Source organism: Schizosaccharomyces japonicus, assembly GCF_000149845.2.
Source record: "Schizosaccharomyces japonicus yFS275 unplaced genomic scaffold supercont5.2, whole genome shotgun sequence".
NCBI lineage: Eukaryota > Fungi > Ascomycota > Schizosaccharomycetes > Schizosaccharomycetales > Schizosaccharomycetaceae > Schizosaccharomyces > Schizosaccharomyces japonicus.
In genome coordinates this window covers 1,265,315-1,280,011 of record NW_011627861.1, presented here as the reverse complement: position 1 = coordinate 1,280,011, position 14,697 = coordinate 1,265,315, and the positions used below count along the sequence as shown (strand labels likewise).

At 48.2% G+C, this 14,697-nt stretch overlaps 7 protein-coding genes across 7 annotated transcripts; 4 read left to right on the top strand and 3 right to left on the bottom strand.

Moving 5' to 3' along the window:
* Window positions 1–123: 123 nt before the first annotated feature.
* Window positions 124–488, top strand: SJAG_03527 (heat shock factor binding protein; the record flags this gene model as incomplete). The annotated part of the gene is made up of 4 exons (XM_002174631.1): window positions 124–180; window positions 239–262; window positions 323–365; window positions 418–488. The coding sequence occupies 4 exons, from the start codon at window positions 124–126 to the stop codon at window positions 486–488; spliced, it is 195 nt and encodes a 64-aa protein (XP_002174667.1).
* A 66-nt stretch (window positions 489–554) lies between these two features.
* SJAG_03526 (Lsd90 protein) lies at window positions 555–3,221 on the bottom strand. Its single transcript, XM_002174630.2, has one exon. The coding sequence runs from the start codon at window positions 3,026–3,028 to the stop codon at window positions 932–934; it is 2,097 nt and encodes a 698-aa protein (XP_002174666.2). The 5' UTR covers window positions 3,029–3,221; the 3' UTR covers window positions 555–931.
* Window positions 3,222–3,426: 205 nt separating this feature from the next.
* On the bottom strand, window positions 3,427–5,566 carry SJAG_03525 (G2/mitotic-specific cyclin cig1). Its single transcript, XM_002174629.2, has 3 exons — window positions 5,405–5,566; window positions 4,853–5,339; window positions 3,427–4,744 (listed from the first exon to the last, which is right to left on the bottom strand). The coding sequence occupies exons 2-3, from the start codon at window positions 5,333–5,335 to the stop codon at window positions 3,911–3,913; spliced, it is 1,317 nt and encodes a 438-aa protein (XP_002174665.1). The 5' UTR covers window positions 5,336–5,339; window positions 5,405–5,566; the 3' UTR covers window positions 3,427–3,910.
* Window positions 5,567–6,356: 790 nt separating this feature from the next.
* On the top strand, window positions 6,357–7,658 carry SJAG_03524 (phosphatidylserine decarboxylase Psd1; the record flags this gene model as incomplete). The annotated part of the gene is made up of 1 exon (XM_002174628.1): window positions 6,357–7,658. The coding sequence occupies one exon, from the start codon at window positions 6,357–6,359 to the stop codon at window positions 7,656–7,658; it is 1,302 nt and encodes a 433-aa protein (XP_002174664.1).
* Window positions 7,659–8,440: 782 nt separating this feature from the next.
* Window positions 8,441–12,307, top strand: SJAG_03523 (hypothetical protein; the record flags this gene model as incomplete). The annotated part of the gene is made up of 1 exon (XM_002174627.2): window positions 8,441–12,307. The coding sequence occupies one exon, from the start codon at window positions 8,441–8,443 to the stop codon at window positions 10,061–10,063; it is 1,623 nt and encodes a 540-aa protein (XP_002174663.1). The 3' UTR covers window positions 10,064–12,307.
* Window positions 10,188–12,505, bottom strand: SJAG_03522 (fungal protein). The gene has a single exon (XM_002174626.2). It carries the CDS (start codon window positions 12,152–12,154, stop codon window positions 10,370–10,372), a length of 1,785 nt encoding a protein of 594 aa, XP_002174662.1. The 5' UTR covers window positions 12,155–12,505; the 3' UTR covers window positions 10,188–10,369.
* Window positions 12,506–12,836: 331 nt separating this feature from the next.
* On the top strand, window positions 12,837–14,215 carry SJAG_03521 (fungal protein). The gene has a single exon (XM_002174625.2). It carries the CDS (start codon window positions 13,046–13,048, stop codon window positions 13,892–13,894), a length of 849 nt encoding a protein of 282 aa, XP_002174661.1. The 5' UTR covers window positions 12,837–13,045; the 3' UTR covers window positions 13,895–14,215.
* The last annotated feature ends 482 nt before the right edge of the window (window positions 14,216–14,697 follow it).

The following is a 14,697-nucleotide window of genomic DNA, read 5'->3' as shown; positions in this document are numbered from 1 at the left end:
AATCTACCTGGTTTAATGTGTTTCTGCCTGTAAGTAGTTTTATTTACCCAGTCCACCGAACTCGGCTTGTACAACCTCTTCCACATATAATCAACAACAAAGTATTGCGAGTAAAATCTAGCCATGGACGCATCAAAGAAGGAGAATCCAACGGGAGAGTCGTCAGGAATTGCTGTCATGGTACGTGCTGTAAAAGCTCGAAATGCATTCCTACTTATTCTGTTTACTAACATATTAGACGGACGAATTGGTTAAGAATATGGTTTGTAAATAATCAGCAATATCACTTCAAAGTTTAAAGTATGACTTACACCCTACTCAGAAACGGGACTTTGAACAATTTCAAGTAGACTTCTCAAAAAAGCGTAAGTACTATTAAAGTCCTGGCAACAACATGAAACTAACATAGTTTCCTAGTTGATTCTCTGACAGGAAAGCTGGACAAGATAGAAGAGGCTTTAAACGATGAACTTCGAACGTCAAATTAGCGCCAAACCGTTACAATTCGCGGGGACATATTTATAGAGCAAACTTTGTCATCTCGAAATATTTAACACCACATCATTTTTGCCATTAATTTATATTCAACAGTTACTTGTGCTATTATATTATAAGCATATAGGGAACGAAAACAAAAAGGAACTATTATCATTACTCATGAGGTAAAAATGTGAGAAATATCCGCAACCGACATGAAGAAGAGAAAAGAAGATAACTGTTCATAATCATAAAGTCACCATAATCCCGAATGACTAATTGTTGGAAGTCGTCACACTTGATCTGTCGTCGCGAGGAAAGAAGTCAATCACATTTGAATTTTGTTGATCGCCGTCTGGTCACGGTCAGAATTAGTATGCTGAATTAATCCGGAATCGGCAAGATAGTACAGCACCGCGGACAACCGAGAAAGCCAAGGCTAGCTTGCACGAATTTACTTACCAGCGCGAAGAGTCTTGCTCTTCATTGGCGCAGAAACCTGACCAGACCCGCCAGTACTTCCGTGTCTAACCTCTGCAGTCACTGCAGGTTCGTCGTGACGAAGCGTAGTGCGGGCGTTTGCGGAGTAGTTTGGTGCGTCAGAATAGTAAGTCTTGGAACCGCCGCGACTAGAGCCGAGGCGAGATTGTTGAGAAGACAACGAGTTCAGCTCTTGCTTTGCCCGGTTCACCTCGGCCTTGGCATTATCGAGGGCACGCTTGGCAGCTTCCACGTCATCAGCATACTTGTCCTGGTCACGCATGGGCTGCTTCACCTCGTCGAGACGACGCTCCTCAATACGAAGGCGTTCTAAGCACTTGTCCAAACCAGCCTGGTCGACAGTCTTGTTCGAGGGGGCGCTGACAACTGAACGCTTAGACTCCATTTCGCGCATGAGAGACTCGCTCTTGTCGCGGAGCTCGCGGGCTTCACGCTCCTTTTCCAAGGCAATCTTTTCAATGCCCTCGTTACGCTTCTCAGCAGCTTTGACGGCGTCATAAGATTGGTTCACTTGCATGCGAATCTTTCGCTCGCGGTCATCAGCCATTGCTCTCTCTCTGTTCAAGTCATCTTGAGCAGTACGAAGCTTAGTTGTGTACATGTTGATGTTGTTGGCGACATCGTTCTCGAATTCGTCAGCGTCACGCTTGGCTTGAGCAAGCTTTGCTTTGGCGGCTTCTAATTCACGAGTGGCATCATCAATGTTGTTTCTGTAGTAGGCACGCTTCTTGTCCAGGTCACCTTGGTTGTTGTTCAGCATCAACTGTGCATCACGAACACCTTCTTCCAAGTCACCAAGATGTTTCTTGTTTTCGCCGACAACACGGTCAATGGCTTGGGAAGCTTCGAAACTTCTGTTCTTGGCATCACGGAGAGTGTCCTCCATGTGTACACGCAAGTTGCGAGCTTCGGCTTCACGAATGGAAGCAGTGCGGATGGTGGACTCGTAACGCTCTTCGTACTCAGAGAGCATGGCAGCGTTCTCGGCCTGAGCTTTCTTAAACTCGGCTTCACGAATGGCAGCTTCCTGCTTTGCCTTCTCATAATCATAACGAGCGCCGTCAACATTAACATTTTGACGAGCAACGTTAGTGTCCAATTGAGCCTTCCACGCGTCACGGCTTCTCAGAGCAATGTCGTAACGTGTTTCAGCACTCTCCAACTCAGCATTGGCAACAGCCAAATGATGGTTGGCTTGCGCTTGACGGAGAGCAAGTTCAGCTCTCTCAGCATCCTCGCGAGCACGAGCCTCACGACTAGCTGCGGCACGCTCAATGTTTTGTTGAACTTCACGGGCGCGTCTCTCGGCACGTTCAGCGTCCTCGAAAGCTTTCTTGGCCTTCATCTCCAAAGCACGGGCGTCTTCCAACGACCGATCATTCATACGACGAGCACGCGCAAGCTCGTTCTCAGCATCTCTGGCTTCTCTGAGAGCAGAATCCTTCTGCTGCATCAGCTCTTGCAAGGCACCCTCATCTGAGGGAATGCGAGCATTGGTAGTTGTTACAATTTTAATGGGGGCACCACTCAAAGCGTCAACATTGTTTTGAGTAGCAGTAATCTTAATGTTTGTGAAACCTCTGCTGCGGCTTGATGAACGAGACACTGGCGACTTGAGTGCGCCCTCGTTCATGTCGGCTCCCTTAGAAACGACGGGTGACATTTCATTGCGGAATTGACCAGATGCAGCAACATTACCAGAATCGTAAGTGGCACTTCTCTGTGGAGCACCCTCACGTCGAGTACCGGCGTGGGCGCCGCTAGTGTCGGGGGACATGGTACTGTCATATCCACGGTTTTGACCTTGTGTCTGGTAGGAACGCTCATCATCGCCTAACTCGGCGGAGCCACCGGCAAATGTGTCTCTGGCACCACGAGCATTAGATCTCGCTTGGGTGCCCGCATTCTCAAAGCGGTTTTCGTGGCCGGCAACATCGTCTTCCATGGCATTCGCCTTGTTCTTGGCGTTCTTAGCCTTAGACTTGCCACTGCCGAAATGTTTCGACCAACTGTTATTAATATTTTCAATGCCGTGTTCGATTTTATCCATGCTATGCAGATATGTTTCGATGTTATGAGAACTCGAGCCGGCACGGCTTGCGGCTTTAAGCTGAAATTCCGCTCTCTGACATCAATTGTCTGTCAGAGAACTCAGTCTCACAGAGCATTATAATTGACTGCATTCTGGTGATGTAGCTTTTTGAGCACCAGTTGCAAATAGGTTCGTATTTGTTTTCGTGCGCAACTTGCGCATCGTACATAAATTGATTGATGTCAGAGAACACCGTAATTCTGTTCTAGCTTTGGTTGGTTCGCTATTGTCGCATGAATTAACTTACTCAGGCTGAGGTCATAAAAACGAGGAAGTGATGTCGTTTTTGTCGCCTTCAACGCGCTTGTTAGGTTAACTTTGTGTGGTGGACGTTACTGAAAAGAATGCAATTGTAAGGCCAGACTCTTGTGAAAGTACTTGATATTACGATATGGAATCTATGAATACAATTTTTAAATGCTGAACGAGACGCCGAATTTTTTACAGTGTGTTTTTCATGCTAGTAATGCTTTAACCACACTCTTGTCTCGAGTAACATAAAACAATTAAGGTGAACAATACCACTTACAAATGAACGTAAGTGTGAGGTGTCCTTATTGAGTGCATGCGTATCTCTCTCTCAACGGCGTTTTGAAGCTGTTTGGCCCAATACCCTCAAAGCAATGGCTACGTACATTAATGACTTTCGTAACGACCATGTTTTTTGAGGGAGCGACTTTTTGAGTCTCATTGTTTGTGTTAAGAAAAAAATAGCTCCTGTTGCATTTCGAGTATCCTCAACCGGCTTCAAACACATTGGTAGTGTGATTAAGTTTTAGTTTTCTTTTAAACGCATGAAACGCATAATTTTCATTTGTAGAGCCTGTGGTTGGCACTTCTCTACAGTTCAGGAATTGTGCGATAACTCATACGAAGTTCGAGAAGGTCGTCATCAGTATATTCGCTCTGCGATTCATAACTCGCAAAGTTCGTTCGCCCAGGAGCATCGCCGCGCTGGAACCAAAGAAATACCGCTTGACTAATTCTTGAGCGTTGCTCTTGGCTATACTTGGCGTATGTTACGCGATGATGCTTCCAAGGCTGGCGCAAAGCATCGAAAAGCGTTTCGAGAAGAAAACGATGATCGTTTTTAACAGTAGTGACGTTTGCGTTCTCTACCTCGAATAGGAAATCGTCTGGCTGATCAGCGATTATGAGTGCAGCCCAGCAACATACAAACACAATTTGACTTGGTGTATATGGCAGAAAGCGAGAATCCATGTATGCCACTTCTGTAAGATACTCTAGCAGAAATTGCATGCCTTCTCCAATACCATTGAGACGATGTGCGACTTTGCGGATGTAGGGCATTGGGCCTGACCAACCGATTTCATAGCCCAGTAGGGCAAGCATCTGTAGTTCGGTCCTACATATATCGTGATGACTTACCTTTCCATCAAGCAATTGAAGAATTTCTTTCATCGCTGGTGTCTGCACTTCCTCATACTTGCCGGCAATAAAAAGCGCGGCAGCACCGACAATACAAACATTCTCAAACACCGATGCATCCACCGACATGCTGCGATCAACCAAGTTGAACGCCAGGAATAATGTTTCTTGCACGAACCCAAGACACCCGTGAGCGTATGTCATCCAATTGAACAGGAGCTTGCGCGTATTCAATGTGTACTCTGACAATTGGAACAAGTGTCGAAAATCGGGCAGTAGTCTGGACTGTAGCGATTGCGGAAACGTTAGTCAAACTATTGGTTGCCGGTTTTCACTCTCTTATACATCCACACTCATTCCGCTCTCCAAGCTTTCCCTCGTTGTCAAACTTACCTCGAGTCGACGCATTTGAGTTGCGATGTCGACGCCATAATCTTGAAAGACTATAATATCATCAATCAGGGCATCTTTCTCAATTTGCTGTTCGGTTTCTGCGAATGCATTCGTTGGTCTTCGGTGACGAATGGCTTCTGTTGAAGGGTATTTTGGGTAGCCGTCTACCTCATGTTCGAATGGTTCCCGATGAACTTCCACGTCAGTTTCCGGGATTGCCTCTTGTACAGTACTGCTGGTGAGGATGCTAATGCTGTTCAGGGATCGCTCCAGTGTTTCATATTCTTCACCGTCACTGAATGGGTCTGAGTATTCGTATGGAATGTTCTCTTGTTTAGGACTCGATTCCAATTGGTATATACTGAACGTTGGTTTGTTCAAATGATCACGGTCTCCATTTTTTGCCTGATTGTTTCTATTCCCCCGCTGGTAGGTGACATTGCTGATTTCTCTTAAAGCAATTCTGTTTCCAGCAGTTCTCATCTTGCTACAGACAAAGTCAGTTACGCTCCTTTTTTTTACATTTAAAGAAGGATATCATGTAATACTCACCAATATCCGTTTCTAAATCAATTGAGCAAGAATTGTTTGTGCCAGTTTTGCAATGAAGAGGAATACTTTCTCGTCCATTGCTAAGTAAACAAAACACATCCTCCATTAAAACCTAAATTGTAAGTACAAATGGATACAGCGAAAGAAGGTGTTTGTTTTTACTCGTAAGCTACACAATATCACACTGTATAAAAATCGCTCGCAATTTAAGTTTCGGCGAAGCTTCGCCCTCCCCGTCGGCCGCAAACTATGTTTCATTAAGCGTCATTACTGCGAGTAACATTATACGCTGCACTTCCTTAGAGCACCGTAAACGACAGTGCGCATCTTGCACGCGTTTCCGGGTGTGACTATTGTATTTACAGAAACAATTCCTTGTTTAATACAGTAGAATGAAATTGTAAGAAATTCTATTTCTGGGCGCTGTAATTCATTGACATATATGCGCATGTATGCTGCGACGCGTCTCTAACTATGCTATAAAAGGACGCCGTCCTTACACACTCAAAGGGCTTTTCCTCGATGGAATCAATGCATGCGTGACGTCGGTTATAGTAAGAGGAGGCAATTTATGTTGTGTAAGCAAGCGTCGCTGCGAGACGAGCCACGTAATGTAGTGAGCCCGACCGACTATTTTGTCAGGTCAATCCCCCACACCATTCAGTGGGGTGACGTCCCCCACATGGCGCCCCACCTTTGGTTGGCTAGTAAGATGATTAGCAGGCTTCTGTACACATTCTCGAGAGTGTGCAGGAGACCTAGAATCATTTTCATCGTCTTATTTCGCTCAGCATAACGCTATCACTACGAGGAGCATTGAACTTTGCTGATCCTCGTCAAAGTCAACTTCACCACCAACATATTGTTGTTGTGACACACGTTTACAGTGGACAGGGAGAAATAGTTGCGTTTTGTGTAACCCAACGCAATTCAGGGGCCATTGATGCATTCAATGCTGCTCACTAAAAGAACACGTTGGTTAACAAAGGCGGTGCTGAGACGAGGTTACAGTACTCGAGTTAACAACCCTAAACCGCGTAGCACCCGCTGGCCTGTGGGTGCAGGAGTGTTGGGACTCGGTTTCGCAACATGCTTTTGGCTGTTCCACGAACGCAGAGATGTTGAGACAAAAAAAGGTGTTAAAATTGAAGGTCCATGGCAAGTTTACGTTTTAAGTACACTCCCATTACGAACCTTGTCGCGCGTTTGGGGTGCTTTAAACTCGGTGCATTTACCTGCATGGATTCGTGTGCCATGGTTCCGTTTATATGCGACTATTTTTGGATGCAATTTGGATGAGGCTGCTTGCAAGGATCTACGCGAGTATCGAAACCTCTCTGAATTTTTTGGAAGAGCTTTGAAGCCTGGTGCGCGCCAGGTTGACGAAGATGCAATTATGGTGTCTCCCTCTGACGGGAAAGTTCTCAGCTTTGGAGTGCTGGAAGGGGATCGCATGGAGCAGGTGAAGGGACTCACGTATTCATTGAACGCACTTTTGGGCGATGATATGCATGCGAAAATGGCCGAGGAACACAGTGATCACATGTCTGCACTACGGCATGAAAAGTTTGCAGTTGTCAATGGGATTGACTACAGTTTGCAAGACATATTCGGTCACGACCATGGTGAACCAGAACGTGAAGTGAAGACGGTGCCGGATGCATCTGCAGACCATCGCGACTTGTTTGAGTCGTCTCGCGTAGCCGTCAAGGCTGCACCTCAATTCACATCACACAAAGACGATTGTCTGTATTACGCTGTTGTCTATTTATCGCCCGGGGACTACCATCGGTTTCATTCACCCACGGACTGGGTGGTGGAACGGAGACGACACTTCAGCGGCGAGCTGTTTAGTGTCTCGCCGTACATGGCCAAGCGTTTATGCAACCTGTTTGTACTGAACGAGCGCGTTGCACTTCTTGGTCGATACAAATATGGCTTCATGAGCATGGTTCCCGTTGGCGCGACCAACGTAGGCAGCATTGTCATTAACTTTGACAAACAACTTCGAACAAATCGATTCTCGAAGCTGGGACCTCCGGGCACGTTCGAAGAAGCTACGTACGAATCTTCATCACCAACACTTGACGGTATGCCGTTTACAAAAGGAGAAGAAATGGGACGTTTCGAATTGGGGAGCACAATAATCCTTGTTTTCGAGGCGCCTAAGAATTTCGAGTTCAACCTGAACGTTGGCCAGCGTGTCCTCATGGGCCAGTCCTTGGGGTCATTGAGACCACATAGTCCTTCGTAAAATCCTCCCCTCCCGTCATTCCGAATAGATGTACTACTATTACAACCACCCTACAATACCACGCGCGGGCATGACAGAGCCCCCAGCTTGCCTAAGCACACACAAGTCCTTCCTAAACCCTGATACGAACAGCTTTTCATTTTGATTCAGAAGACCTCTCTACAGTCATTGCTAACAAAACTCAAACTCAGCCAAGAATGTGCCAGTACTAAATTACAACTGCCCCACAAGAAGCAGCCGTACTCAAAGACTGATCACTCATTCTCGTCTTGGTTTCCTCCTCAGGCAGCCGCGAGCAGCTGCGGGAAAAGGCTTCGCCTCAATCGATGGAACAGGAAGAATCCACCGAGAGTCGAAGTGAAGACGCGTATGCTATGCTAAATCGACCCCACATAACACTCGTCGCCACAGCCGGCAAATCACTACAAACAGAGAAAAGAAACCGTGATCTTCTATTTCTGGTATGGAAGCTCAAACAGCCAGTGTTTGGCACTCGGCACGTCAAGACCGACCCGAGGTTTCTTTATATATCCATTATAAGGAAACCCAACGAGAGTTAACGCACTTCTTCGTGCAGCACTTGGGAGCCTTGAAGACTTCTTATTCCAGCAGCCAGCAATTGCAACGCTGTGAACACTCGCGTGGTAGGTGAGAGCAATTCGTTTGTTCTCTATATTCTGTTTTCCGTCTTGCCTGCTTTTGACTTCTTCCAATCCCTAGTTTGCCCCCACAGTTACCCCACTGCGCTTAAAAGTTCGCAGGGTGGGGTTGACGGACAAAGCATGCATGAGAGCGGGAAATTCCAGCTGCTTGCCCACGACACTGCCATGGACAAATACAAAATTCGTATTACCACCGTGGACCAACATGTCGAGCTCGTTGAAATAGAACGAGACAAGACTGTATTGGACCTGAAGACACAAATTGTTGACTCATTCGCCGCACCGGTCGACAGCCAAAAGTTGATTTTTTGCGGTCGCGTTTTGAGCGATACAACTTGCTTGCGCGACTTGTTGCATGACCAGAATGATCTTGTCACGTTTCATTTGGCATTTACTGTAGCACCCGATGCCCGTCGCAGCTCCACGAATGCTGCTGCGTCGTCATTGCGTTTACGTGGACACGAAGGGCTTGGACGCGAAAGTGAGTCGTCCAATATCGATGCCTCGTCTTCCAGCTCGACTGCCTTCACTTCGGGCCATGCATTGTTTCCCCCAGTCTCTGAGAACGGGGACCACGGCACGTTTGAGAGCGTTGTCCTATCCAGCAGAACGATGAGCGAAACGAACATTCTTGGAATGGGTTCGCCAACACAGTCTGTTAACGTTGTACCGAGCGGCATGAATACTGCAGACAATAACGAAAACCATGCGAATGAAGCATCTCCCATGCCTTTGCCTGAGGATAATAGTAATGTTGAGACTGAGCATACTCACGATAACTCCAGTAACACGAACAGTAGCAACACTGCCAGTGCTACTGCTACTGCTACTGCTACTGCTACTGCTACTGCTGCTGGAGTTGCTAATGCCACAACGAACGCTTCGTCACCAGCATCGATTCCACTTCCCATTTACTACCAAGTTGTCCTTCTCAATAACGTTCCCTACTTGCAGCGACTTACGTCTCCACCGACAAATGTTGTCGACGGACGGGTCGCAAGCGAACCTTCAAATGAGACAACTGAGACCGTTCATTTCCCCATGAGTCAAGTGCGTTCCATGGTGAATGCCGACACGGGAGAACGTGTCTTGCTTGTATCACCACAGGCGAGTGCGATGCTTTCTTCTCGTGGTTACGTTTTGCCTCCAGTACCGGAGCGACGTTTGCTTTCGCAAGTCGTGCTACGTTTTCTGAGACGACATGTGGCTCAAGTACGACTATTTTATAGAATTTTCTTCTTTTGGTGCTTTCTTTCTTTTAATCGCTCTATTACTCAAAAGGTCATTCTTGCCGTTGTGGGAATGGCCATATTTATCGTACAGTCTGGCATTTTTACCTACCTTACCTGGCACCGGCGGCCCGTCCAGACGTTCATGCGTCGCATCCGTCAAGTCCAAGAGGAATACCGCCGGCAGCCTCAACGTCGTCCTCCTCAAACAGTCGGTGAAGTTGTTCCGGCCACAGCTTTAGCAGCACAACCAAATAATGATGAACAACAACATCCACGGACGCCGTCCACGGCCGCTGATTCAGCATCCTCTGCTACAGAAGCTGCGGTCCCTGCTGCGGACGCATCTCCCGCCTTGGGAAATGGCAGCGACGCTCCTCACGCAGCAACAAATGATGGACAGCCTGGTCATCCCATTCCTGCTGCAGCCAACACATCGCCGGTGCAGCGTTTGGGCCAGCGCATCTGGCGTACTATGATTGCTTTCGCTTCAAGTTTTGTACCTAGAGGGTAAAAACGATGACATCGTTGCTATGAATGCATACACGCACACTCAATGAATTGTGTCCTCAACTGTGGTCTTGCCGATATAGACAAATTCACTCAGCTATCAAACCTTTCTACCGAAATATTTCTGACTCCCTCCTCTCCTACTTTCTCTTCTTCTTCTCAATGTTCATCATCAATTCATTTCGTGTCGTAAAGAGTGTTACAGGAACGAATTGCACCGCATAATAATTATGCTCTCGTTCCATACCCAGTCTAATTTAATTCAGTATTTCCAAAGGTGCCCGGTGTCGGTCTTTTGTTGCGCCAGCGCTTATTGGGATGCTACCACACCGCAGAAAATTGACTCAATCGGAAATTCAGATAGTTGTCCTTCTTGAAAACAGGACGAGATACTTTTGAATAATTCGGCGGATCTGTTTTGTGACTCGGACCACGTCCAGCTGTGTTGCCCGTTAACGGGCACAATCAACGGAGCATCCTCAGCCTTTTCAAGTTGAAGAGCAGGCAGTCGACGCATATTCCGGCGAAGATACTGCCATTCTGAAGCGACAACGTGTGCCGAAAGCTCATTCTCTCTGTTCTCTTCAAGACTGCCACTGCGATCTCTCCAGTTATTGTCAGTGTCATCATCAAGTAGAGCTGGTTGCAGGGATACGAATCCTAACAAACGTTCGAGTTCGAGAATAAACGGGCGTGCCTCGTTAAACACAGAACCCGCAGGGAATTGGGATGGCGTTACGGCTGGTACACCTAGTTGTTGCCCTTGTTCCTGTAGTCTGTCGATAAAGTCGGGCTGACTGAGACGCAGCATTACGTACTGTTGCAAACGATAAAAAGCATCCGGTGCAAACAGAGCGATCCGCGAATTAAATTCCTGTGTCAAGACGAACGGCATGTCGTTTATTGGCGTTGCCATTGTGGGAAGAATAGCGAGCACATTTGCCTTGTACGGACGAGAATGCTCGCGATAAAATGTGTGTAGCACAGCATACCGCAGCCAGGCCATCCACACAGGCGACAACATCTGCATCTCCTGTTCATCACCGCTACCAGCGTCGGTAGCGAGCAAGTCGATGACAATTGCGTACGTGTATGGGTCCGGTGGAATCCAGGCTTCTACGAGCATCGGTGTTGAGTTTTGTGTGTACCAGCGGACAGAAAGACGATCGCGGGGCCAGGCGTTGCCGGCGTACAGATTCGTCAGATGAGGCAGACGCTCGTCGCAGCGAATGAACATGAACAAACGCGGCAAATCATTAGAAGGCGAATGCAGCGTGCTCCTCAGCATCCGCAGCATTCGGTCGAGAAGCTTGTACGCACCCATCTCCACAAACAAAACAACCTCGAACCGTGGGATTCTGTACTCGGCAAGTGCATGCAGATCTAGCTCAGCAAGCCATAACGAGTCGTGGACATTGCGAGTGTCAATTGGGATGTGAGCAAAGTACTGCTTATCGAGGAAACGTTTTAGGGCTTCTACTGTCGCAGGGGACGCATACTGGGACGTAACAATGACACGCGGTACGGATTCCATGATCGCATTTTGCACCTCAGCCTCGAGAAGAATACGAGTCGTTCGCACCGCGACGTCGTCACGAAGATTACGAAGTCGCGCGCTAATTCCCCGTCCATCACCATACCAGGAAGGTTTCAAGACAAACTGGACAGGACACGCATCCACGGTCTCGCGGTTGGCCTCAAACAGAAACAAAGATGCGACATCGTGCTCGCCGATAATGGCAAAATTAACCAATATAGCTTGCGTGCTGGCCATGCGACACGCCAATTCGAACAGACTGTGGGTGTCGGCATCTATGCCGTAGCTCACGAACAATACGGTGTTTTGAACATCGTCGTGATGCAATTCGTTGAGGAACGCATCCGTTGACGCTTTGAGTCTTCGCACCGACCGTGGCAGCCCGACTACATCTTCTGATTCAGAGGGTGCTGCACCGGACCAAGCGGTAGGGGGCGGGAAGAGCTGTTTTGGTGAGGAAGCCTGCTGCACGCGGTTCGTCACCAGCCAAAAGGCCGTAAGCGCCAGGGTCAACTGGAGCAATCGTCGGACACTGCGTCGCCGAAACAACAACTTCATGAATTTTATCAAGTCGTCGAAGGATTGAGATTTCCGGATGTGTGCGTGAGCGAATAAAAAAATTCCAGTAGAAGGCTGGAAGGGATGCAGAGCCCAGGCGAAGGAGGGAATGTGCTTGGGCGGGGCAGGACGAGTAAGGCGGACTGAGGAATATGAATGTCCTCAAACTGGTCGCCGCGTTGAATTGCACCAAAAGAAAACGGTTTGTGTGGTGAACACTGAGCTGCGTGCGTTTGTGTGTGTGTGTGTGTGTGTGTCCGTTAGTTAGTAACCTATTAAGGCCGCGGGAGTGTGTGCCAGCTATGATGCTAAGAAGCCGTGCCGATCCATAACCAAGTCGTAGGTTTCGCACGTGGAGCTCGCTAAGTTGCACGTGCGTGTCGCGTGCGCTTTTTGACTCTCGCTAATAATTAAGCGTATTGCAATTGTCGCCAACTTGCTCATGTGACCGGTGAATCCGGCGTTACCGCACCCTGTGTGGCTCGGTTTAGGGACACGTGCGCGGGTACATCCCTGAGCGGCCGCGGAGCGCGACTTTCGGAGCGGCTGACGTTAAGGCGGCCGATCGCACTGTCTGCTCATACCAGCCAATGCTTGCCGAGACCAGCCCGTTCAGCCGTCCGTCACCTCCTCACCCAGCCCCTCTTCTTCGAACGATGATGTCATCCGACTCCGAAAAAGTATATAAGGGAGACGGCCTCCCCTTCCATCCACCATCAACGCGTCACATCGACTTCGTTTCGTTCCTTTTCTCCCTTAAGTCTCGTATACAAGTCGTGAACTTACTTTCTCACAGCTTGACGCTAACGGTCGATCTTCTTCATTAATTTACTGCATCTAATTGTCATATCGACATCTTCTATCATTTCATCAACTTCTTCATCCTTCAAAATGAGATTCTCTGTCTTCCTTTCCTTGATTGCTGGTGCCCTCGCCTACAACGATGTCACTGCCCCTGCCACTAACGCTGTTATCCAAGAGGGTGGTGGTGTCTACACCGTCTCCTGGAACAACCAATCTGGTTCCTCCGTCACTTTGACCTTGTACCGTGGCAGCAACGGTGCTTTGACTGCCGTCGACACCATTGCCTCCGGTGTCACCAACTCTGGTACCTACGCCTGGAACGTCCCCAACTACTACCCCACTGCTGACGACTACCTTATCCAAATCTCTGCTGACGGTGTTGAGTCCAGCTACTCCAAGTACTTCACTCTTCAACTCTGCTCCACTTGCAGTTCCAGCTCCACTGCTCTCTCTTACAGCGGTGATGCTGCCAGCACCGTCTCTGTTGCTGCTTCCGTCATTGGTACCCGTTCCGAGTCTTCCACCTCTAGCACCATCACTAGCTCTGTCTCTGCCAGCTCCTCCGAGTCTGCCAGCTCTGCCTCTGCCACGAGCAGCAGCGACTCCGAGTCCAGCTCTGCTGCCTCCTCTTCTGAGTCCGAGTCCTCTGACTCTGCTTCCAGCACCATTGCTGCTTCTGGCAACTCTACTTCTTCTTCTCGCAGCCACACCACTTCTGCTGCCGTTGCTGCTGCCTCTTCCAACATCACTGCCAACGCTACCAGCTCCTTCGTCACTGTTCGTCCCACTTCTAAGGTGAACAGCACCAGTGCCAACGGTAGCAACACCACCAACTCTACTACTAGCATCCCCAGTGCTGCCACCTCTTCCTTCAGCAGCCGTGGTGCTTTGGCTTTTGCCGTTGGTGCCGCTTCTCTTTTGGCTTTCCTCTTCTAAGAAGCTTGAAGTCTGATTGCTGAAACGGGTAATATGATGTTTTAACTGCTCCGTATGCATACGTACGTATATACGCTGTGTGCCGTTATGACGAGTAGGATGGTGTTTGCTGGTTGACTACTTGGATAGAGCGCCGGTGTGCTATTGCGCTCTCGTTATCTGAGACACTGTTTGATTTAATTCAGCCAGCACACTTTGATTCGTTTCATTTCTTTCCCTCTGTGCCTCCGCCTGGATATTACACCCTTTTTGTGTTTTTGTATTTCTTTTCATTTCGCTGCATCTTATACTGAAATCTATGCATTTGTTCATATGTGTTAAGCTTTGTGGGGTAGAGTTTTAAGGATTGCGCGGGGTTGTGCTGACGTGTGGTTTTGCTCTAGGGTTCGGCTTAGGGACTTGGAAGTTCCCGTGGGATCTACACGAGGACCCTTAGGATTGGCGGGTGATTGAGTCATTTATAACGAGATATCTGCGCCACCAACTACCGTAATCATCTTTATTTTAATCAGGGTTGTCAGGGATAGGTGGAACTGATCGCTAATATTTTTAGCGTCCTTGCTGATTGGCAGACTGTGATCGCTCGGAAGTTCGGCACAAGATAAGATATGTTGGAGCCACACAGTCCATCGCTCGATCGGCTAAGCGAGCTTGCTCTGTACGCATGGACAGGGGAACTGGCGCCGAAAGAGAGGCTTCCCCAGAGAGGAAGGCGAGTACTATGGAGCCGGTCGAGGATCATCGGGAAGCAATTTCGACTACAAGCGACGATCATCGTTTCCCGACAAAACCACTTGATGAAA